Source organism: Thalassophryne amazonica, chromosome 7, assembly GCF_902500255.1.
Source record: "Thalassophryne amazonica chromosome 7, fThaAma1.1, whole genome shotgun sequence".
Taxonomy (NCBI): Eukaryota; Metazoa; Chordata; class Actinopteri; order Batrachoidiformes; family Batrachoididae; genus Thalassophryne; species Thalassophryne amazonica.
The window spans coordinates 118,461,062-118,484,938 of NC_047109.1; the positions used below are offsets into that span (position 1 = coordinate 118,461,062).

A 23,877-nucleotide genomic window follows, 5' to 3' on the forward strand; every position below is an offset into this window, starting at 1 on the left:
TAGTGTACTGTGTTGGGCTTGCCGTGAGTGTTTTCCACTCCTTGAAGTACTTCGTCTGCACTGCCACCATTGCTAAGTTTAACAGCTCCGCTAGCAGCTAGTGTTGTCGTCGTTGCTCTAAGTGACTTAGAACTTGGGCTGTGAGTTTTTCGGCTGTGTGCATCGTGTTATTACTGTGGCTGTGAGTGTTTCACGCTCCGGGCCTTGTATTAGCTTTTACACTGTGAGTGTTTCACGCTCCGTGCCTCGTGCCAAGTCTGTGGCTGGAGTGCTTCACGCTCCATGCCTCATGTCAAGTCGACGGCTGTGAGTGCTTCACGCTCCGTGCCTCGTGTCGACGGCTGTGAATGCTTCACGCTCTGTGCCTCGTGTTACTATTTACACTGCATGTGATTCACGCTTTGTCTTTCCATTTGTAACCATCAGGGCTTGCGTTAGCCATCTGCACGCAGTCCACAGTGTTGACAGGGCCTTTGTTGCATGGCTGTAGTACCTGTTTGGCTCCCTTGAGCCCAGATGATGGACATATGTTTTGCCCCTCCTGTCTTGGGATCGGACACCTGAGGGAAGCCCTGACTGGCGATGACTGCCTTAATTGTGCCAGCATGCCACTGGCAGAGAGATCTGCTAGACTTGCGGCATTGGAAAGTGGAATATCTAGTGCGACTTTGGCCTCCAGCCCCAGGAAGGAACCAAAGCGCCGTAAACACCCACATGCAGGAGCCCCTTCTGCTAAGAAGGTTACTCATGACCATGCTTTGGCTGAAAAGGTCAAAACGTTGACTTCTGAGTTTGCTCAGATTAAGTGCTTGCTTCTGAATCTACAGCCTAGGGATGCAGTGACAGTTCCTGTTGTCCCTAATGAGGCTGATCAGACCAATGTAGTTACTCAGCAGGAGGAAGATGTCGTGTCTATTGCTTCAACCGATTCCTTGTACATGACAAGTGATATAAACTGTGTGGAGGATGAGGATGAGAGGGGTCTTTCTCCAAGTCATTCATTAGTGGGCTCTCATACCTCTGAGGCAGAGTCCATGCCGCAAACCGGACCTGGACTATTCTTCGTCAAGCAAGCTGTTCAGTTGGCTTTATCCAGGCTTGGGGTCGACAATCCCCCTGCGGAAACCACCGCTTCAAGTGCATTTTTCAAAGTCACTCAGAAGCCTGAGTTCAACGTTCCAGTTTCACAACATATATCGAGGAGCTCCACCGATGTTGGGCGGACCCCAAATCATTGACCGATCTATCACAGGACTGCAGAGCCCTTAGCTCTATGTGCGATTCAGCGCAGTATGGTCTGAACCGTATGCCCGCCGTTGACAGCATTACTGCGAACCTGGTTGTGGCTCCAGCTGATGCTGCTCGGCCGGATGCCCGCTGCCCACGTCCTCAGTGTAGGGTCACTGATGACCTCCTCACCAAAAGCTATGACATAGCTGCTCGCATCGGTCGCCTAGGCAACTCACTGTCCCATTTAGCCCTTGCCCTCTCAAAGTCTTTGAGGGAGGCAGAGGTTGATGATACTACGCAAAGTCTTAGTGATGCCTCACTCCAAACCTTTGCTTATATGTCCAGAGAGCTTGGCAGACTGATGTCAACCCTTACCATCACTAGACGTCAGGTGTGGCTTGCGCAGTCCCCCCTATCCGAATCCTGCAGAGGCACACTCCGTTCGCTGCCGGTTCTTCCAGGCCAAGTATTTGGACCTGCGGCCCAACAAACTTTGGAGCATGCTGTTGCGGCTAGTAAATCTCGGCAACAGTTTGTTGACCTACACCAGTCTTCCAGACCTCAGCCAGTCAGACGTGCTACAGCTTTTCACTCTACATCCAGGCTTCCGCCGACTCCCAGAGCTGCACGTGCTTTTGCAGTTGAGGGCCAGCTCTCCCAGCAGCCTGCCTTTCGTGAGCCTACGGGCAGACCCCTGAGAACTGAACGGTGTCGCAGAGCTTCCAGTAATCGCGCCCAGAGGTCCTAAGGGATGCGAGGCAGAGGTGGTCGGGTCTGACTGCCCATGTTTGGCCCCCAGCCGTTTCTCACGAAATCAACTCAGCCACTGGGAGGCTCAAGTTCAAGACCCATGGGTCATTTCAAGCTTGTTCGAAGGTTACAGAATTCAGTTCAGATATCGTCCTCCAAAGTTCAATGGGGTGACGATGACTGTTGTTTCCAACTCGGTGCAGTCTGCTGCCCTACAACGGGAGATTTTGGAACTCCTGGAGAAGGGGGCCATAGAGCCAGTTCACAGTTCAGACCAACTCAGGGGGTTCTATTCAATTTACTTCCTTGTTCCAAAGAAGGATGGCGGCTTTCGTCCTATCCTCGATCTCCGACGTCTGAATCGTTATATCAAAGTGCTGCAGTTTCACATGCTCTGCACAGTAGACATCCTTCTAACTATCACACCAGGAGACTGGTTCACAAGTGTCGACTTAAAAGACGCCTATTTCCATGTGCCAGTGGCGCCTCATCACAGGCAGTTTCTCCGCTTTGCTTTCGAAGGTCAGGCATACCAGTTCAGGGTGCTTCCTTTCGGCCTCTCTCTTGCCCCTCGTACATTTACCAGATGTATGGCTGCAGCACTAGCCCCACTGCAAGCTCTTGGATTAAGAATCCTACCCTACTTAGACGATTGGCTTGTCTGCGCTCCGACTCAGGAGCAGGCGCACAACGACACAGCTCTTCTACTGAACCATGTCTCTCATTTAGGACTCACAGTGAACTTTGCAAAGAGTTCTCTTGTTCCCAGTCAACAAACGACCTTCATCGGCATTGCCATCAACTCCCTGACTATAACTGCATCGCCATCCCCGCAGAGAGTGGACGACGTAATTCGTCTCGTCTCACACATTCAACGGGCTGTGACGCTGCCTTTTGGTTTGCTGCTCCGGCTGATGGGCAAATTGACTGCAATGTTGCTAGTGGTACCTTTGGGACTTCTGTTCTTACGTCCCCTACAGATTTGGATCAACAACCTAGGCCTCAACTCAAAGTTGCATCAGCACAGGCTTGTACGACTCTCCAACCATTGCCTTCTGCACCTCAAACCCTGGGGGAACGTGGACTTCATCTGCAAGGGTGTCCCTCTAGGCTCTGTTCCTTCTCGCCGAGAGGTGGTTGTTACAGATGCATCACTCAAAGGTTGGGGGGCCGTGTGGAATCACAGGATGGTGAGGGGTGTCTGGAGTCCCCAGGAGAGACTCCAACACATAAACGTGCTGGAGCTTCGCGCTGTGCGACTGGCTCTCAAGCATTTCCTCCCGGCCCTGAGAGTAAGACATGTTCTTGTCCGGTCGGACAACACGTCAACAGTCTATCACATAAACCATCAGGGGGGCACCAGGTCCAATCACTCATTGGCAGAAACTCGGAAGCTTCTCTTATGGGCGTTGCCTCGCCTTCAGAGTGTCAGAGCAGTTCATCTGCCCGGTGTACAGAACAGCACAGCGGATTTACTCTCCAGACAGAAACCACCACCGGGAGAGTCGAGACTGAACCCGATTGTGGTCCAAATGATCTGGCAGAAATATGGTGCAGCGTAAGTGGACCTTTTCGCTTCAAGCACCTCGACACATTGCCCATGATGGTACTCCCTCTTGGAACCAGACAGCCCGCTGGGGCAGGATGCATTGGCTCACTCGTGGCCGGATTGCCTCCTTTATGTCTTCCCTCCTCTCCCGCTGCTGATGTTGACACTGCACAGGATAGATCAGAGCAGCCACAGGGTGCTGCTGGTTGCTCCATTCTGGCCTGGGAGGATTTGGTTTCCCATGATTTACAAACTCCTCGAGGGAGAACCTTGGGCTCTCCCGGAGAGGAAGGATTTGCTGTCACAGCTACAGGGGAGGATTTGGCACCATCACCCAGAACGCCTTCAACTGTATGTGTGGCCGTTGAGGGGCCAGACTCCTTGTTAAGGTCTTGTGACCAGGTTGTTGTTCAGACTATCCTTAATTCATGTGCTGCTTCTACCAGGGCTTTGTATGACAACAGATGGAAGCTGTTTGCGCGGTGGTGTGAGAAACAAAAGTTAGACCCGGAGCATTGCCCTGTGCCTGTTCTCCTCAAATATTTACAAGAACTGCTGGAGAAAGGACTTTCTGTCGCTACCTTGAAGGTTTATGTTGCTGCAATCTCTGCCCGGCACGTCTACGTTGATGGCCGGTCAGTGGTTCACACATCTTAGTGTGTCGTTTTCTGAAAGGTGCTCTACGTTTGCGGCCTCCAAGGCTTGCACGCGTACCTTCATGGGACCTTCCTCTAGTCCTGGAGGGTTTAAGCTTATCCCCTTTCGAACCAGTTGAAAGTGCTGATCTTAAATGGGTGTCAGTGAAGACTGCCTTTCTACTTGCACTGTCTTCGGCTAAACGGGTGGGAGAGCTCCATGCCCTATCAGTCGCTGGGGACTGTTTGCGATGGAATTCTGACGGATCTGGGGTTACACTGTGGCCTAATCCGTCCTTTTTACCCAAGAGAATTTCAACTTTTCATGTTAATCAGCCAGTTTCCTTGGCTGTGTATGTCCCTCATTCTGATCCAGGATTATCTGTTTCAGGTTCCCTGTGTCCTGTCCGAATGTTGAAGCAGTACATTAGTGCGACTGCCAGAATCTGGAAAACGGATGCCCTGTTTGTGTGTTACGGTGATCACAAAAGAGGCTGTGCTGTCTCAAAGCAGCGACTCTCACATTGGGTCGTGGATGCCATTTTACAAGTATACAGGTCCAGAGGTCTTCAGCCTCCTAAGGTTACGTGCCATTCCACCAGAGGGGTGTCCACCTCCTGGGCTGCACTGAGAGGTGTCCCTTTGAGTGATATTTGTGCTGCTGCTACGTGGGCTTCGTCCTGTACCTTCGCCCGCTATTACAGACTGAATGTGGCCGCTCCTCCTGCGGTGACTTCGGTGGTGTTGTCTGCCTCCACTCCCCACTGCTGATGCGAGGTGAGTGTGACTCTTCGTGACCTTGTTGGTATTAAGTCATCCAGGTGGTAAAGCACCACCCTCTGGCAGTCAGGAGGAATGAAATAGAACGAGAGTTACGAATGTAACTATGGTTCTATGAATTCCGGATGACCGCCAGAGTTGCTTGTCACTCAGAGTCTTGCGAGTTCATTCCGAAAAGAAGCGAGCGCTGGGTGCGTCTGGTATATAAAGACAACCAGTGACGTCACCCAGGTCACATTCAATGGTGTGACTTTGTTGGTATATATTCTCGACCTCTGTGTTGCGCACATGTAGTTATCCAGGTGCTAAAGCACCGCCCTCTGGTGGTCATCCGGAATTCATAGAACCGTAGTTACATTCGTAACTCTCGTTTTCAGTTTTACAACTTAAAAAAGTAATAATATTAAAAAAACAACAACAACAACAACACATCATATCACTGAGGAAAAACAATGAGTTCATGGAAATGATGATGTAGAGTGACTGACCATCCTCTTGTAGGCTGCTGAAAGCTCCAGTTGGACTTCATCACTGAGAATATCCAATACTCTGGAAAGAGCCAACAAAACAGCACAGACAAGAGCAGACCTTTTACGTTCTTTCCTCATCTGGGTATTTGATGAATACAGTTTAAAACATAATGCTGAACACAATGTTATTTATAACCACTGCCACAATGAAGAACATCATTTATCACAACAGGATCTTTGTGAAAGTACAAACAAAATTCTCACAGTCAACAACACTAAAGTGTTTTGTTTTTTCTTTTTTCAGACAGACAGTGTGATATTTGACATGACTCTGACTTTGACTCCAGCAGGGCGGCCATGTTGAGCACGATGAACTGCAGGCAGGAGAGTTTCAGCTGTTCAGCGCTGTACATGGCAGCAAACTCCAGCAACTCGGCAGCATTCTTTAACGTCACTGACGAGAGGGAAACAAGCAGCTAACTCATGTCGTTATGGTCTCCTGGTACGCTGACATTATCCTGTTTCTAACATTACACATTTAACCACATTTAAATGACCGCTTATGGAAACTGGCAGCTTTAAAACAAAGCACAGAAAGTGTAAATTCAGTACATTTTTCCCCAACAGAAAGACTTTGCTGCTGTTACACTTCAAAAATCAAATAATTTGTACTTTCACTTAATGTGAATAAACATGTTAAGATAAAAAAGAGAGGAGATAAGTCCCCTTTGCATCAACATTTTAGACAATTTGCAAACTGCTTTCCTCAGAAGAATCCTGTGGCCTCATTTATCCACAGTTCATATGCACAGATTTGTACTTAAACCGTGCACATTAATATTTCTACGCAAAGTATGGAATATCGAGTTGATCTTAGACCTAGATACACAAATGGATACGGGCATGGTGGATTAGTGGTTAGCACTGTTGCCACACAGCAAGCAGGCTGTGGGATCACTTCCCACCCAGCCCTTTCTGTGTGGAGTTTGCATGTTTTTCCTGTGTTCACGTGGGTTCTATACAGGTGCTTTGGCTTCCTCCCACATCCAAAGATATGCAGGTTAGGTAGACTGGTGACCGTGTGAGTGTTAATGTGTTTGTCTGTCTATACATGGCTCTGTGACAGACTGGTGCCCTGTCCAGGGTGGACCCCGGCTCACACCCTATGACTCCAGCCCCCCGTGACCCTTGACTGGAGTAAGCATGTACAGCAAAAAAATACGAACAGCTCTGACCATGTGCACACACAGCATCTAGTGGTAGAAGAGAGAAATTACAGCTAGAAAGCATTGCTGGTGTCCTTATACAGTTTATTTGCTTGAATTAAAGTACATGTTGCACTTTATTTAACATTCTGGTTCGCAACACAACATCACAGTATTCACGACTGCAAGTCTATCTGTGCACATGCAGTAATAATTAGTGGTTGCTGATATAATTTATTGCTAATTATTCCTCTCGCTTTGCAAGTTAGCAGGTGCATTCCTGGAAAACGTCTTACTCAGCATTTCTCGGTGTGTGACATAAATTTTAGGAAAAGCAGAAACATCACGATGACTGACAGAGAGTGAAACAAACGCTGCTACATCCAATAACAAAGCTTCTGAGCTTTCATTCGAAAGTGATGGCTTGGATTTACAGAGGATGCACAGAGTGGAGGCGACACACTTCACCCAAAACTCATAACTTTTTCAGAGTCTGTTGGATCCTAACGTGTGCTTACGCTGCTGTTTGTGTCGCACTATGCTATTTTACTGCTGCTGTGAAAGTGCACGCGGAATGTCTCCACGACGCTGTTTTTACAGGCTGCCTGAACATGCAGATGGATTTCTTACATTGGGAAAAAGTCGGAATACGTGATTTTCAGGAGATAATGGACTTTCTCTATAACGAGCCAGAAATGTAAGAGAACTTTGTGAGGAGCTGATGGCAGTGCTGCCTTGGGACAATGTTCTCTGGCTGGTGATCCTGAATGATCCATGTGTGAGGACTTATTTGATGGAGTGCACTTTACATATTTAATGTTGGAAATCCTTCTACAACTGGGCGAGTGCCCTGTTGAGTTTTTTTCTTTTGTATTTTGTTCTCTTAGTGTAGCTGGTAGGCTTTAGCTTTATTTTACTTTGGGAGAGTTTGTCGGATTATGGATCTTAATGTGTGCAGAATCTGTTCTCTGTAAAAAAAGCAGCACACTGTTTTAACCCCGTTACAGCTCTCGCTGTGCATGCAGACCTCTCCACTGTTTTCAGGCTGCCTGATCACACAGATGTATTTTTTTTTTGATTTTTCAGTTATATCAATCAATTTTTTTTATATAGCGCCAAATCACAACAAACAGTTGCCCCAAGGCGCTTTATATTGTAAGGCAAGGCCATACAATAATTATGTAAAACCCCAACGGTCAAAACGACCCCCTGTGAGCAAGCACTTGGCTACAGTGGGAAGGAAAAACTCCCTTTTAACAGGAAGAAACCTCCAGCAGAACCAGGCTCAGGGAGGGGCAGTCTTCTGCTGGGACTGGTTGGGGCTGAGGGAGAGAACCAGGAAAAAGACATGCTGTGGAGGGGAGCAGAGATCGATCACTAATGATTAAATGCAGAGTGGTGCATACAGAGCAAAAAGAGAAAGAAACAGTGCATCATGGGAACCCCCCAGCAGTCTACGTCTATAGCAGCATAACTAAGGGATGGTTCAGGGTCACCTGATCCAGCCGTAACTATAAGCTTTAGCAAAAAGGAAAGTTTTAAGCCTAATCTTAAAAGTAGAGAGGGTGTCTGTCTCCCTGATCTGAATTGGGAGCTGGTTCCACAGGAGAGGAGCCTGAAAGCTGAAGGCTCTGCCTCCCATTCTACTCTTACAAACCCTAGGAACTACAAGTAAGCCTGCAGTCTGAGAGCGAAGCGCTCTATTGGGGTGATATGGTACTACGAGGTCCCTAAGATAAGATGGGACCTGATTATTCAAAACCTTATAAGTAAGAAGAAGAATTTTAAATTCTATTCTAGAATTAACAGGAAGCCAATGAAGACAGGCCAATATGGGTGAGATATGCTCTCTCCTTCTAGTCCCCGTCAGTACTCTAGCTGCAGCATTTTGAATTAACTGAAGGCTTTTTAGGGAACTTTTAGGACAACCTGATAATAATGAATTACAATAGTCCAGCCTAGAGGAAATAAATGCATGAATTAGTTTTTCAGCATCACTCTGAGACAAGACCTTTCTGATTTTAGAGATATTGCGTAAATGCAAAAAAGCAGTCCTACATATTTGTTTAATATGCGCTTTGAATGACATATCCTGATCAAAAATGACTCCAAGATTTCTCACAGTATTACTAGAGGTCAGGGTAATGCCATCCACAGTAAGGATCTGGTTAGACACCATGTTTCTAAGATTTGTGGGGCCAAGTACAATAACTTCAGTTTTATCTGAGTTTAAAAGCAGGAAATTAGAGGTCATCCATGTCTTTATGTCTGTAAGACAATCCTGCAGTTTAGCTAATTGGTGTGTGTCCTCTGGCTTCATGGATAGATAAAGCTGGGTATCATCTGCGTAACAATGAAAATTTAAGCAATACCGTCTAATAATACTGCCTAAGGGAAGCATGTATAAAGTGAATAAAATTGGTCCTAGCACAGAACCTTGTGGAACTCCATAATTAACTTTAGTCTGTGAAGAAGATTCCCCATTTACATGAACAAATTGTAATCTATTAGACAAATATGATTCAAACCACCGCAGCGCAGTGCCTTTAATAGCTATGGCATGCTCTAATTTCTGTAATAAAATTTTATGGTCAACAGTATCAAAAGCAGCACTGAGGTCTAACAGAACAAGCACAGAGATGAGTCCACTGTCCGAGGCCATAAGAAGATCATTTGTAACCTTCACTAATGCTGTTTCTGTACTATGATGAATTCTAAAACCTGACTGAAACTCTTCAAATAGACCATTCCTCTGCAGATGATCAGTTAGCTGTTTTACAACTACCCTTTCAAGAATTTTTGAGAGAAAAGGAAGGTTGGAGATTGGCCTATAATTAGCTAAGATAGCTGGGTCAAGTGATGGCTTTTTAAGTAATGGTTTAATTACTGACACCCTAAAAGCCTGTGGTACATAGCCAACTAACAAAGATAGATTGATCATATTTAAGATCGAAGCATTAAATAATGGTAGGGCTTCCTTGAGCAGCCTGGTAGGAATGGGGTCTAATAAACATGTTGATGGTTTGGATGAAGTAACTAATGAAAATAACTCAGACAGAACAATCGGAGAGAAAGAGTCTAACCAAATACCGGCATCACTGAAAGCAGCCAAAGATAACGATACGTCTTTGGGATGGTTATGAGTAATTTTTTCTCTAATAGTTAAAATTTTGTTAGCAAAGAAAGTCATGAAGTCATTACTAGTTAAAGTTAATGGAATACTCAGCTCAATAGAGCTCTGACTCTTTGTCAGCCTGGCTACAGTGCTGAAAAGAAACCTGGGGTTGTCTTATTTTCTTCAATTAGTGATGAGTAGAAAGATGTCCTAGCTTTACGGAGGGCTTTTTTATAGAGCAACAGACTCTTTTTCCAGGCTAAGTGAAGATCTTCTAAATTAGTGAGACGCCATTTCCTCTCCAACTTACGGGTTATCTGCTTTAAGCTACGAGTTTGTGAGTTATACCACGGAGTCAGGCACTTCTGATTTAAAGCTCTCTTTTTTAGAGGAGCTACAGCATCGATAACAACACTTATAAGGGTGCACAAAGGTGGGCCTCTAGCAGATTGTTTTTAACAGGCTGCGTTCATGACAAAAGGCCCCTTCATACATAGTGCAAAGTTTGGACGATGTTTGGACAAATACGGCGAAACAGCGCAAAACGGTTTGAATTTGCGGACCACAAAACATCGTGCCAATGGGCAGGTATGCACAATCCTGGTGCGAGAGCTCATGCAGGCCATGGTGTCTTTCAAGCAGGAACAATGCGAGGCACACCACATCATGTGGAATTAAAAAAAAACAAAAAAACAGCTGGTACCTGTGGGACCACATCGCACCACTTATGTGGAATAATTAAAAAAAGAAAAACACATACCACCCACTGGACGTGAACCCGCGCCTTCCCAAAGCTCTGATTATCAGTCAGCAACTTTACCACTGAGCTATAGAGCTGTTCTTTGAAAGCTGAGGAAATCTGCCTCATATCAGGAAGGACATGGAAGTATTACAAAAAAAATTTAAAAATCACACACCATATAAAAACATAGCATTTATCAAGCGAGCAATACAAATATGATCCGTCTGTTCCTCTGGTGATGACCTATAGTCACAGACAGACAGTCATGAAAGGACATGAATGAGAAGCAGTGTGCTCTGATCATGTCCACATCTGCTGGTCCGGTGCATCGAGTCGGCCGCGCGTCCTGCTTGACACGTGTGTCTTGTGGACGGCATGCTGCAGCACAGACACCGCATCATATGGAACAGAGCTCACGTGAGTGATGTGACGGTCAGATCGCCCTCTGCATGTTCTGATCTGACGGTCCATTTCAACCTGGCAGGCTGTCAATGTCCACTTTGTGCGCACGCTCGCTCGCTGCAGCTTGTCGCCACGGCGATATGCTTTTATGTCCACGTAAGTACAGCAATCAGACACACGCACCTCACAGTGGACAGTTGTTACTCCATGTCTGTCCAAACACAGTAGGTGTTGTCCAGCTGGAATGTCCAGAATGACAGATCCCCACAGCTGCTGCTGTCATAGCCACACCTCCTGTCAGTTCTCACCGCACACACCAAAGCCACACTCGTGGGGAACTTAGACAAATTTCACTGTGAGTATGACAGTGGTTGTCTGCAGTCTGTTGTCGTGTGAAGAGTGTGACTGGCCACACATTTTCTAAGTGCCATGTGAGCGATGTTAGATGGTTGTGCGTGTCACCTGGAATTTGGCCGACACCTGTCGCGAGACGGATCAATGGGTTCGCACAGCACACAGTTTGTCTCTCAGGCGCTGGTCTGCGCAAATAGTTGTAGCAACAGATGTATGAGGCGTTAGAGGCAGGGACGATTTCACACGGTTTGCACACGATTCCTGCCTCATACGCACTTCGTCCAAACGCCCTAATGGACGTCCACGCGCACCAAGTCTTCTCACAGTGGAACGCGGTTGCTGCTTTTACCATGACTACAGGCAGAAATTTAAATCTGCAAAGCCTGCAGTGAAGACGGTAAAGAAGCGGACGGATGAGTCGAGGCAGGAGCTACAGGCCTGCTTCGACTGCACAGATTGGAGCGTCTTTGAAGCTGCATCCACAGACATTCATAAACTTTGTGACACTGTGATATCTTACATCAGTTTTGTAAGGACCTGTTTGTGCAGACCAAAACCTTCTGCAGACCAAAACATACAGCAACAACAAACCTACTCTTGTCCCTCTATAGAAACAACTGCACCTCAGGAAACCCCTCTGTTAAACTGAAATTTGTGGACAACACCACCATCATTGGTCTCATCCAGGATGGTGATGAGGCTGCATACAGACAGGAGGTGGAACAGTTGGTCCTCTGGTGTGATCAGAACATCCTGGAGCTGAACCCGCTCAACACTGTGGAGATGATGGCAGACTTCAGGAGGAACCCACCATCACTCCCTCCCCTCTTCATCCTCAACAAGACTGTGTCTACTGTGGACACTTTCCAGTTCATGGGATCTGAAGTGGACCTCCCACATAGACTACATAAGGAAAAAAGCACAGCAGAGGATGCACTTCCTCAGACAGCTCAGGAAGTTCAACCTGCCCCAGGAACTGCTTATCATCTTCTACACATCCATCACCCAGTCTGTCCTTTGCATCTCCATCTCTGTTTGGTTTCCCTCTGCCTCCAAACATGACAGTCACAGACTTCAACCAACTGTCAGGTCTGCAGAAAAAAATCACTTGAGCAAATATCCATTGTAAAACTCAATTTGCGACTGTATAACCAGCCTGAACGTCCGCAAATCTTCAGACACACCAGGGTTATTCCCTAATTGAGAGCATTTCTGAATGAAAATGACCATGAACGTGCACAAGCACATGCTTTAGAACATGTGGAATTTATCAACAGCTTTTACATACTGATGTGGATACAAATGGCCTGTTTGATAAACCTGGATTTTTTGTGTGTGTTTGGACTCACACACTAAATTTCATTCATACAACAGCGCTTAGAGCCTTTTCTATGCACAGTTTGATACGTGAGGGCCCTGAACTATACATTTTTTCCCCACAGTTTGCAAATGCACTAATGTTTCTCCATTATGAAACATCAAGGAAGTGGCTTCTATAGCGTTTCATCAAAGATAAAAATGTTGATAACTGTGATCTAACTTATTTTGAAGTCCTGCTGCTTCAGGATGTGCAGCATTGAGATAAAAATGCAGATTTTATTTTGTTACTTCACATGACTTGTGCAAAAGATTGCACTTGCTCACCAATCTACACTTTTTGTGTTGTCCATTTTCTACAAACTCTGCTGTTGCAGTTTTGAAATGTGCAAATGTGATGCAGTTTTGTGGACTGTTCTCTGTGTGCATGTGTGGCCTCAAAGAGTCTTGCATCAGTCCAGGGACTGATTGCACAGTCTTACAAACTGCAACCAGTAGATTTACCCCCAATCTCAATTCTCTTTTGTACCCCTTCCTCTTCCCCTTGGCCCTACCCCTACGCCTACCCCTTTAAAACAAGGGGTAAGGTGAAGGGGTATGCCTCTAGCCCTATGAACTGAGACACCCATCCGCCTTAGGAGAAAAAAAAACTGCCCGTGTCAATCTGCCGTCTTCACTGTTTGTTAACATGGCAATTGAAATGCAACTTGTTGCAGTAGCCTGTTTGCTCTTTTTATTTTCTTGCCTTTCGGTGTAAATGCAAAGAAACAGAAGTTGCAGATTTCTTTGATGCATCGCAATCATGTCATGTTAATTAATTTGTAATTTATAATAATAATAATAATAATAATTAGTAGTATTAATAATTAATTAGTAATTGATTGTTAATAATACTAATAATAATTAATCAATAATAGTAATTAATATTATTTGATTAATCATTAATTGATTGATAATTAACTAATTAGTAATTAAAATAATTTATAATAATAATTTATTAATTTATATAGCGTTCCCCCGGAGGAGCTGGGGGAGGTGTGTGTGGATGGGGAGGTCTGGGCGGCTTTGCTTGAGCTGCTGCCCCCACGACCCGACTCCGGATAAAGCGGAAGAAAATGGATGGATGGATGGATAGCGCCAAATCACAACTAATCGCCTCAAGGTGCTTCACAAACATAATTTAAAAGCAGAATAAAATGAAATAAGATTAAAACACAATAAAAAAGTTTAAAACATAAATAAGTAAAAGAAGTAAAATAATAAAATAAATAAAAAAAGACAATCATATAAAATACTAAATATAAAACAGTTTATTTAAAATAAACACGAAATATATCAGTCTGTGTGCAATGAATGTATACATTATACAAGTTTGACTTTTTGAATGGAATTACTAAAATAAATCTACTTTATTGTGATATTCTAATTATATGACCAGCACCTGTATGTATGTTTTGGGCTGCATCTATTTCTGTTAACCTTATATTTCTTTTTCAAATTCGCCCATTTTTTGCATCCAGCCCTATTTCCTTCAGAAATGTCCTTGACAAATAATATCAGTCTATTAGTACGTCAGGTTATGTGTTACACATATACATGTGTGTGTATATATTTTCCAACTTATTCCCATTAACGAAACTTCTCATTTTCTGCCTGAAAGCTTATTAGGAGTCGAGTGTGTTCAGGACTCCTGTTTGTTTACTAAATACACACACGTGTTACAGACCTTGAAATCCAACAGCAGGGATTGATATTATCCAAAGATTTATGAACATACAAATTAACGTGCTTACACTTTATCATGATTTTCTCCGTTGTGAGATATAAAAGTGTCTTATCGTAGCGTTCGTGTGTATATGCATTTTAACGCCTCAGCGCACGAGCGAAGTTACGATATTCTTCAGAACGACAATATACTCAACATGCATCCAGCAGCATACACGTTGCTGTCATAGACAGCTGCCTGTAAAGCTTTTTGGCAAGTTATAACTTTCTAAACAGCGTAATATGTAATGAACGCCGCTTCATTTGTGCGGCTCTTTCTGCGCCATGTTTGTTTTTTCGGAAACAGCAGTAAGCTCCTCCTACCCCTCCAAACGGAGTGTGCATCCAGATTCACTCCATTCGGAGGGGTTTGAAGCCCTCCACTACCCCTCCGCCTCGCTCCAAAAAGAGAATTGAGACACCCCTCTGTCTCTCGTGCCCGCGCAAAACGGAGGGGAAGGGGTAAGGGGAAGGGCCAAGGGGTAGAATTGAGATTCAGCCTTAGTAATTCCTGAATTCTGTAAGTTAATTGGTTCTTGGTTCTTTGGTGTGAAATGACAGAAATGTTGCAGAGTGACTTGATAAAAAGGCATCTGGACAGACTAGACAGGACTTACGTTTCTCAGTGATGACGACCTCACACATCTCCTTCAATCGTGGGATGAGCAGCTGGTCAGCCACAACCAACACATTGCAGACAAACTCTACATTTAGAGACTCTGTCACATAAATCAAACATATATGGAAAGCAGATAAACTGTATGTAATATAATCCATCAGTTCATCCTTTTCTTACGGTAAATATAAAATCAGGCTTCATAAACAAACCACCATGAACTCAGTAAGTTACCTTTCATGGTGGGAGACTCATCAGTGTAAATGTACTCGAGGATGACCTGCAGAATCTCTGAACTTGTCTGCATTTTCAGTGCAGTACAGGATGTAGCCTGAGGAGGGCACAACACAACAGCAGTGTTGCCTCCACCTCACACACTCAAAAATGTTTTTACGTAACCTCACTGCTCAGAACATACAGTCTACGAACACAAAACATTAAAATGACAAAAGGCTGGATGACGAATAACACTGCATGAAAATTAAGCAAGACAGACCTCAATCCAGGGGTTTCTGAGCATACTGTGGAAGTATTCTGCAGACAAGGATACAAAAGGACAGCATGCTCAAATTCAACATATGAAACAATTACAAAGGCAGCCTGTAATGAGACACCCTCAAAAAAGAAAAATTCATCAAGATCATATCAAGTGATAAGGTTTTAAGGGAATGACAAATGCTTCTCTGAGATGTTCTGCTTCTTTGGCACCGTGCCAGAGAGCCCTGTGTGTAAATAACAGAACGTCTATCAGCAGATAATACATTCTCACCTAGTCTTGCACACAGCACACTTTTGTGAGACGGAAACTCTTTCCCATCTTCAGATTTCAGAGTCACGTCGCACAGGTAAGAGCTGTGACACAAAGCATTAATTACTTTCATGATAATTAGCCGCCGTGTACTGGAGCCGACATGGAACCCGCATCATTACCATTTTTTCTGGTTGAATTTTGGTTTGTTGCCACTTTTTTTCTGTATGACACTAATCCTTCCTTTTTCATATTTGACTCCATCCAGACTGCAAAGAAGAAGAAGAAAAACAAACAAATAAAAGAGGTCTTACACGGGCACCAGGTGCAGAGGACGTTTTGTTCCTCACCGTGCAGACAGACTGCCCAGGCCAAGCTTCCTCGCAACACCCTGTAATGCTTTCACAGGGTTGGATCCACCCTCGTTGGCTCCAGGCTTGTCAGTTTTACTTCCTTTCGTCTTTTTGCCGGGCTTAGAGCCCTTGCTCTTGGCCTTGTCATGATCAATGCTGGTTGCAGAGGGAAAGGAGCGATAGACCTCGAAAGCTGAATGTCCTCTCAGGTCCAAGCCCTGCAGACTGCTGATAAGCCTCTCCGGCTCTGAATCCTGGCAAACACAGACAGACAGTGAAATGGCTTTTTTTTTTTTCTGAAACCAGTATGGCCGATGTATAATGCATTATTTAACAGTAGTGTGAGAAATGTGTGTGTGGTTTTCCTTTTAGAGCCTTTTCTTAAAACATACTGTCTACTGGAAACGCACAGAATGATAGATGATTAAAAAGCATCTAAACAGTTAAGTGTGTAATTTCAAAATGGTAGTAATATAAAACAGTGATGTTTCCGGGGGTGCGGAAGGCAGCTTTTCCACAGTTTCCTCAGAAGACTTATTGATAAATCTGTTGTGCACCCTATTGATACATAGATAAGAACTGGACAAATACTTCTGGATGTCAAGTCAAGTTTATATGTAAATTCTACAATACATACATTACATTCTACAGACACCCTCTCTACTTTTAAGCCTTCAGCTTTCAGGCTCCTCTCCTGTGGAACCAGCTCCCAATTCAGATCAGGGAGACAGACACCCTCTCTACTTTTAAGATTAGGCTTAAAACTTTCCTTTTTGCTAAAGCTTATAGTTAGGGCTGGATCAGGTGACCCTGAACCATCCCTTAGTTATGCTGCTATAGACGTAGACTGCTGGGGGGTTCCCATGATGCACTGAGTGTTTCTTTGTTTTTTTGCTCTGTATGCACCACTCTGCATTTAATCATTAGTGATTGATCTCTGCTCCCCTCCACAGCATGTCTTTTTCCTGGTTCTCTCCCTCAGCCCCAACCAGTCCCAGCAGAAAACTGCCCCTCCCTGAGCCTGGTTCTGCTGGAGGTTTCTTCCTGTTAAAAGGGAGTTTTTCCTTCCCACTGTCACCAAGTGCTTGCTCACAGGGGGTCGTTTTGACCGTTGAGAGATTCAACATTGATGATCTTATTCAAACTAATTTAAAGTGCCTGTAGTGCATAAGCAGTCCTTGGAGGTATTAGTGCAGCAGATAACTGAAGCAATCATTCAAATGGTGAAACAAGCACCAAATTTGGCACAAATACTCCTTAAACATTAGTCTTTTGAAAAAACCCGCTTGCCACTTGAATTTTCAAAAGGCAGCCAGGTAGGGGTCAATTGAGGATTTACACAGGGGTCAAGAATGGTGACAAAGGTCAGTGTCAGTTTGTACAGGGGTCAAAAGTTAAAGTTACTCCAAGTTTGGTAAAAGGTGGTGCAAATGATTAGTTGAGTTAATAGGGTTTCAAAAAGGAATAGCTTGCACCATGCGCCATCCATAGTTATCACGTTATGGGGTAACATATGTCACATGTCATAGAATCCAATGGACGTCAACATTGTTTGACCTTTACTGTGGAGACCAAGCATTCACCACAGTCAAAACTATTCCATTTAATAATCCTATTAGCTCAACCAATAATTTGCACTTTTTACCAAAACTGGAGTAACTTTAACTTTTGACCCCTGCACAAACTGAAACTGACCTTTGTCACCATTCTTGCTGTTTTTACCCCATAACTCCAGAACATTCATTCTTAGATAGCCCAAACAACACCTTTTTTGGAATCATTATGATCAGACAAACAACGTGATATACGTTTCAATATGATGAGAGGATTTTCAATTTTTGACTCCTGTGTAAATCCTCAAATGACCCCTACCTGGCTGCCTTTTGAAAATTCAAATGGCAAGCGGGTTTTTTCAAAAGACTAATGTTTAAGGAGTATTTGTGCCAAATTTGGTGCTTGTTTCACCATCTGAATGATTCCACTGTAAATATTCTGTTATCTGCTGCACTATATGTTCAGTGTTTGTGAGGTGAGTGTGAGGAGGAAGAAGTCAGTGATTGAGGGGGTCAGGATCCAGAGTTTGTGTGTGAGGGGGGCAGGACGGTAAATGGGGAAGAGCAGAGAGGGCGCTGAGCGCTGTGACAGCATGGTGAGTCAAAATATCACTCAGTTGGCTGGTCCTGGCCCGGAGACTCCGCAGTCTCCTCCCTGAAGGTAGCAGGCTGAAGAGGCAGTTTAATGGGTGGGTGGGACGTCCCATGATGTGGATGGCTTTGCGGGTGCTATATATGCCCTGGCGGGGGTGCAGAGAGGTGCCTGTGATCTTCTCAGCTGCTCTCATGATGCACTGAAGGGTCCTGCAGCAGGATGCGGTGCAGGTGCTGTATCACACTGTGATGCACCTTGATAGGATGCTCTCAGTCGCGCACCTGTAGAAGGTGCACATGATGGGGGGTGGGGCCCTAGGTCTTCTTAATTTGTGGAGGAAGTGGATGGAGGCGTTGGTGAGCGTTGTTGGACAGTGATGTAGTGTTGGTGGTCCAGGAGAGATCCTCTGTGACGTGCACACTAAGGAACTTGGTGCTGCTCGCCCTCTCCACAGCAGCACCGTTGATGGTCAGAGGGGGGTGTCGGGTGTGTGCTCTCCTGAAGTCCACAACAATCTCTTTTGTCTTCTCCACATTTAGGGAGGGGTTGTTCACACCATGAGGTCAGGTGGTTCACCTTGATCCTGTAGTGGGTCTCATTGCTGTTGCTGATGAGACCCATCACATTTGTATCGTCCACGAACTTAATGGGGAGGTTGGTGTTGTGCAGTCGTAGATCAGCAGGGTGAAGAGGAGGGGGCTCGGCACACATCCCTGAGGGACGCCCGTGTTCAAGGTGATGACACTGGATGTGTTGCTGCCAACCTGCACTGCCTGTGGTCTCCCTGACAGGAAGTCCAGCAGCCACATGCACAGTGAGGTGTTCAGTCCCAGCCGGCTCAGTTTGACTGGTGGAAGATAACTGTGTTGAACTCTGAGCTGAAATCAGTGAACAGCATTCTGACATCAGTGTTGATGTCAGAGTCCCCTACAAACTGGGACTGTTTGTCACCAGAAAATGTTTTAATTTATAACTTTCTGAAACACTACTGTCTGCATTTTGAGGGCCAAATTTTGTGAAGTAAACAGTATTTTTTTTGTTGTTGTTACTTTTGCCTTACTTTAAAGCCAAAAGAAACAAGGCATCAGGCCAAAACATGGAAGGGGGTAGAAATGTACCTGTGTTAGGGCCAATGAACCAAGTGCCATTGGTGCCCTCTTTTGGCTGTCCTGGATCTGTTCAGTCATTCTGCCCTTCAAAATACTACTCAATCTTTCTGGGAGGGAGATTGGTCCGTGCCATTAGTCTTACAGCCATCATTATTAACTACCAATACTTCATTAATTTGCTGTCAAATGTCAAAATAATTCAGGTATTATGTTGCATAACTAGACAATTAGGTAAAAGCTCAAAAACGGTTTTAATAACACTAACCCAAATCAATATCAGATCGGATCAAAATAATCGATTCAGAATCTTAAGAATTGGAATTGAATCGATTCTTGAAATTTAAATTGATACCCAGCCCTAGTAGCCAAATCAAATCAAATCAAATCAATTTTATTTATATAGCGCCAAATCACAACAAACAGTTGCCCCAAGGCGCTTTATATTGTAAGGTAAAAGCCACACAATAATTACAGAAAAACCCCAACGGTCAAAACGACCCCCTGTGAGCACGCACTTGGCGACAGTGGGGTAAACAGTAGACAGCCAGAGGGTAAAGTGTGAGAATGTGAACAGGAACACCACCACGGGGACAAAGGTCCACTTTTGAAGAAATTTTAAAGAGCTCAAAAACAATAACAATAATACTATCTAATAACTAGAAGCATTATCACATTTCCAAAAACTGTTTTTTCAAAGTAGCAGAGTACTGGTCACAGTGGATAGTGTGGGCCTTTTTCTTACTATTTTTCATCTTTTATGATGAAATAATGGTGAATTCATGTGTAAATGATTGTATAAAAGCTTCAGATATCTTACGCTGAGATAGATGATAACTAGAGTGTAGTTTGAAGCAGGAACGAGGCGATAATCAGTGAACTGCTTCCGACGCTCCGAAATGGCACATGTGCAATGAAGGCGGGGGGGCTTTTTTTTAGGTGGGATTGTTCGGTTGGTGACACCGACCCATGTTCTGCATTCTCAGGACACAGGATTACTGTTTGTACTTAAGGTTAAAAAGAAGTCAGCAGGCCACAGAGCGTTCTCTTTTTGTGTGCCTGTTCTCTGGGACAATCTGCCTGCTGAGATCAAACAATCAGAGTCTCTGGAGTGTTTCAAGTTCAGATTAAAGACTCATCTGTTTGTTTAATTGTGTTGTATTGAACCATTTTTCCTTTCCTTAATTGTTTAACAATTGAACAGGTCTCAGCCTCATTATATTTAAATTCTGAGTCTGTTTAGTGAAGCAAAGGGCAAGGTGCTGACAACCACATTAGTAACCTCTGTGCTACTCTGTTGGTTTACTGCTGGGACCAAGTGCTTTATGTGATGTCGGAGCAGAATCAGTTGGCCAGAACTATCTATGTGAAGTGGTGCAGCGATGAGTGAGAGCCACTGACACCGTCTTTGGCCTTTTTACCCAGGAACATTGCTAAAAAGTATACACGACACCACAATATTTTCAGTAAATGGGCTTCAGAACCCTGTGAATTTGGCTTCACCTGATTCTGAGTCGTCAGTGCCTCAAAGACTCTTGGTTGGGCCCCGTGCACCAGCAGGTCACACGAGTCTGTGTAGATGAAGTGCAGCGCATACTCCAGCATGTCTGCAGGAATTTTCTCCAACACAAGTAGATCACAACCCACAGCATCTTTGCTCTTCCTCACTTCTCTGTCCAGCTCCTCATCAATCACACTGCGCTCAGCCATGAACTGTTTGCGGAAGAATTCGGACCTCATTGAAAGGATGTACTTATGGGCTGGAAATGTACGGTCACCAGCTTGAAGCGTCACATCGTGGATGCTGTCCATTTCATCAGCCTCGTCCAGAAGATTCCGGAAGTGTTGATTGTAGGAGGATGGAGAGATGAAAGGAATCTCATACAAGCTGGAACAACAAAACATCAGACCATAGATTGCAACAAAGACCTAGTTCCTACAACCCCGTTTTATTCACCCAGTGCTCTATTATGCTTTCTAAGAATGCCCCAGACTGGTGACATAATTTTAGTTTCAAAAACAAGTTCTTGGAGTCGCATTTTCTTAACAAATAAGCAAAGTTTAAACAAACAAGTATTGTTTATGAATCAAAACAATGTCATCCTTATCATTTGTGAAAGTGGAAAAAAATCAAATGGAACATTTGTTTCTAAACACTTTGTGATGTAATGAGGACCCAGCACAGCAGGTGATATTTTCATTCTGACAAAGACTCTAGAACAACGCTTTGAAACACAAAAGGCTTCAAAATATTCCAAACAGTGCTTCCCATCAGGAAGTACACTCACCAGCCACTTTATTAGGTACATCTGTTCAATTGCTTGCTAACACAAACGGCTAATCAGCTAATCACAGAGCAGCAACTCAACACATTTAGGCATCTAGTTGTGGTGAAGAAGACTTGCTGAAGTTCAAACTCAGCATCAGAATGGGGGAGAAAGAGGATTTAAGGGACTTTGAAAATGGTTGTTGGTGTCAGGCATGCTAGACTGAGCATTTCAGAAACTGCTGATCTATTGGGATTTCCACCCACAGCCATCTCTAGGGTTTACAGAGAATGGTCTGAAAAAGAGAAGCTATCCAGTGAGCGGCAGTTGTGTTGATGTCAGAGGTTAGAGTTAGAATGGACAGACTGGTTGAATGGAGGACTGTGTGATGCCATGATGTCAATATGGACCAACATCCATGAGGACTGTTTCCAACACCTGTTGAATGGCAGCAAATCAAAATCAAATCAATTTTATTTATATAGCGCCAAATCACAACAAACAGTTGCCCCAAGGCACTTTATATTGCAAGGCAAAGCCATACAATAATTACAGAAAAACCCCAACTGTCAAAACGACCCCCTGTGAGCAAGCACTTGGCGACAGTGGGAAGGAAAAACTCCCTTTTAACAGGAAGAAACCTGCAGCAGAACCAGGCTCAGGGAGGGGCAGTCTTCTGCTGGGACTGGTTGGGGCTGAGGGAGAGAATCAGGAAAAAGACATGCTGTGGAAGAGAGCAGAGATCAATCACTAATGATTAAATGCAGAGTGGTGCATACAGAGCAAAAAGAGAAAGAAACACTCAGTGCATCATGGGAACCCCCCAGCAGTCTAAGTCTATAGCAGCATAACTAAGGGATGGTTCAGGGTCACCTGATCCAACCCTAACTATAAGCTTTAGCAAAAAGGAAAGTTTTAAGCCTAATCTTAAAAGTAGAGAGGGTGTCTGTCTCCCTGATCTGAATTGAGAGCTGGTTCCACAGGAGAGGAGCCTGAAAGCTGAAGGCTCTGCCTCCCATTCTACTCTTACAAACCCTAGGAACTACAAGTAAGCCTGCAGTCTGAGAGCGAAGCGCTCTATTGGGGTGATATGGTACTACGAGGTCCCTAAGATAAGATGGGACCTGATTATTCAAAACCTTATAAGAAGAAGAATTTTAAATTCTATTCTAGAATTAACAGGAAGCCAATGAAGAGAGGCCAATATGGGTGAGATATGCTCTCTCCTTCTAGTCCCCGTCAGTACTCTAGCTGCAGCATTTTGAATTAACTGAAGGCTTTTCAGGAAACTTTTAGGACAACCTCATAATAATGAATTACAATAGTCCAGCCTAGAGGAAATAAATGCATGAATTAGATTTCAGCATCACTCTGAGACAAGACAGCACAATGGATTAGTGGCTAGCACTGGTGCCTCACAGCAAGAAGGTCGTGGGATCACTTCCCTGCCTTTCTGTGTGTAGTTTCCATGTTCTCCTTGTGTCTGTGTGGGTTTCCTCCGGTTTCCTCCCATAATCAAAACCTCCTTATTTAGGGTCTACTCTTTTCTCTGCCCCTGACCAAGGCAGCATCTCTACATCTGGAGTTGGTCTCCGGGCACCAGACTGTGGCTGCACACTGCCCCTAGTGGTTGAACTGTGTCTAACTGTAATTAGGATGGTTAAATGCCAAGGATGAATTTCATTGTATGTATGTATATATGTAAAATGACAATAAAGGCTCATCTTCATCTTCTGAATCTATGCCATGAAGAATTATGACAGTTCTGGAGGCAAAAGGGGTCCGACCAAGTGGTTGGTGAGTGTAAAATACCAAGAAAGTTCTAGAATCAGCCATATGTTGGGTCTCTTATTTAATTCCGGTTTTACTTTCCTGTTGTATATTTTGTCTCACATTGAAGCCCATGTACTGGGCATCGTGTTTCTCCCCACGACTGCTAGCTTAGCTCTGCTCTATGTGTCTGGGGGAATTTAAGAAATTCCAACTTTAATATGTCATGATGGTTGTCAAAATGAATGAATCCTACCATGTTTTGGGGTCAGACTGAAGCACTCCAAAGTTTCGGCCTTTAGAGTCCATGGTGATGCTGACAGCTCTGTGAACGCAGGGCAGTTTTTCCAAGCGGATTCGCTCATACGGTGTTCCAGCATCTGAACTTCCACAAACCTCCACAGTACACTCTAAGATAAAAAGAAAAACAGATGGCAAATTCATATCGTCTTTAATTTTTACAGGCTTTCTTTATGTAGTTTCTCCAAGCAATCTGACCTGCACTGCTGTTCTATTTAATGCTGTCCCCTTCTGCCCCAGAGTAGGGCTGCAGCTA

At 44.4% G+C, this 23,877-nt stretch overlaps 1 protein-coding gene across 1 annotated transcript in view; it reads right to left on the reverse strand.

Annotated features, from left to right (window-relative positions):
* ibtk (inhibitor of Bruton agammaglobulinemia tyrosine kinase) overlaps positions 1 to 23,877 on the reverse strand; it is a 93,564-nt gene that overhangs the window by 14,736 nt on the left and 54,951 nt on the right. Inside the window, 10 exon segments of the mRNA XM_034175415.1 lie at positions 5,433 to 5,493; positions 5,751 to 5,868; positions 14,931 to 15,032; positions 15,164 to 15,260; positions 15,426 to 15,463; positions 15,699 to 15,781; positions 15,860 to 15,946; positions 16,028 to 16,284; positions 20,788 to 21,172; positions 23,578 to 23,731. Coding sequence (XP_034031306.1) covers positions 5,433 to 5,493; positions 5,751 to 5,868; positions 14,931 to 15,032; positions 15,164 to 15,260; positions 15,426 to 15,463; positions 15,699 to 15,781; positions 15,860 to 15,946; positions 16,028 to 16,284; positions 20,788 to 21,172; positions 23,578 to 23,731 — 1,382 coding nt within the window.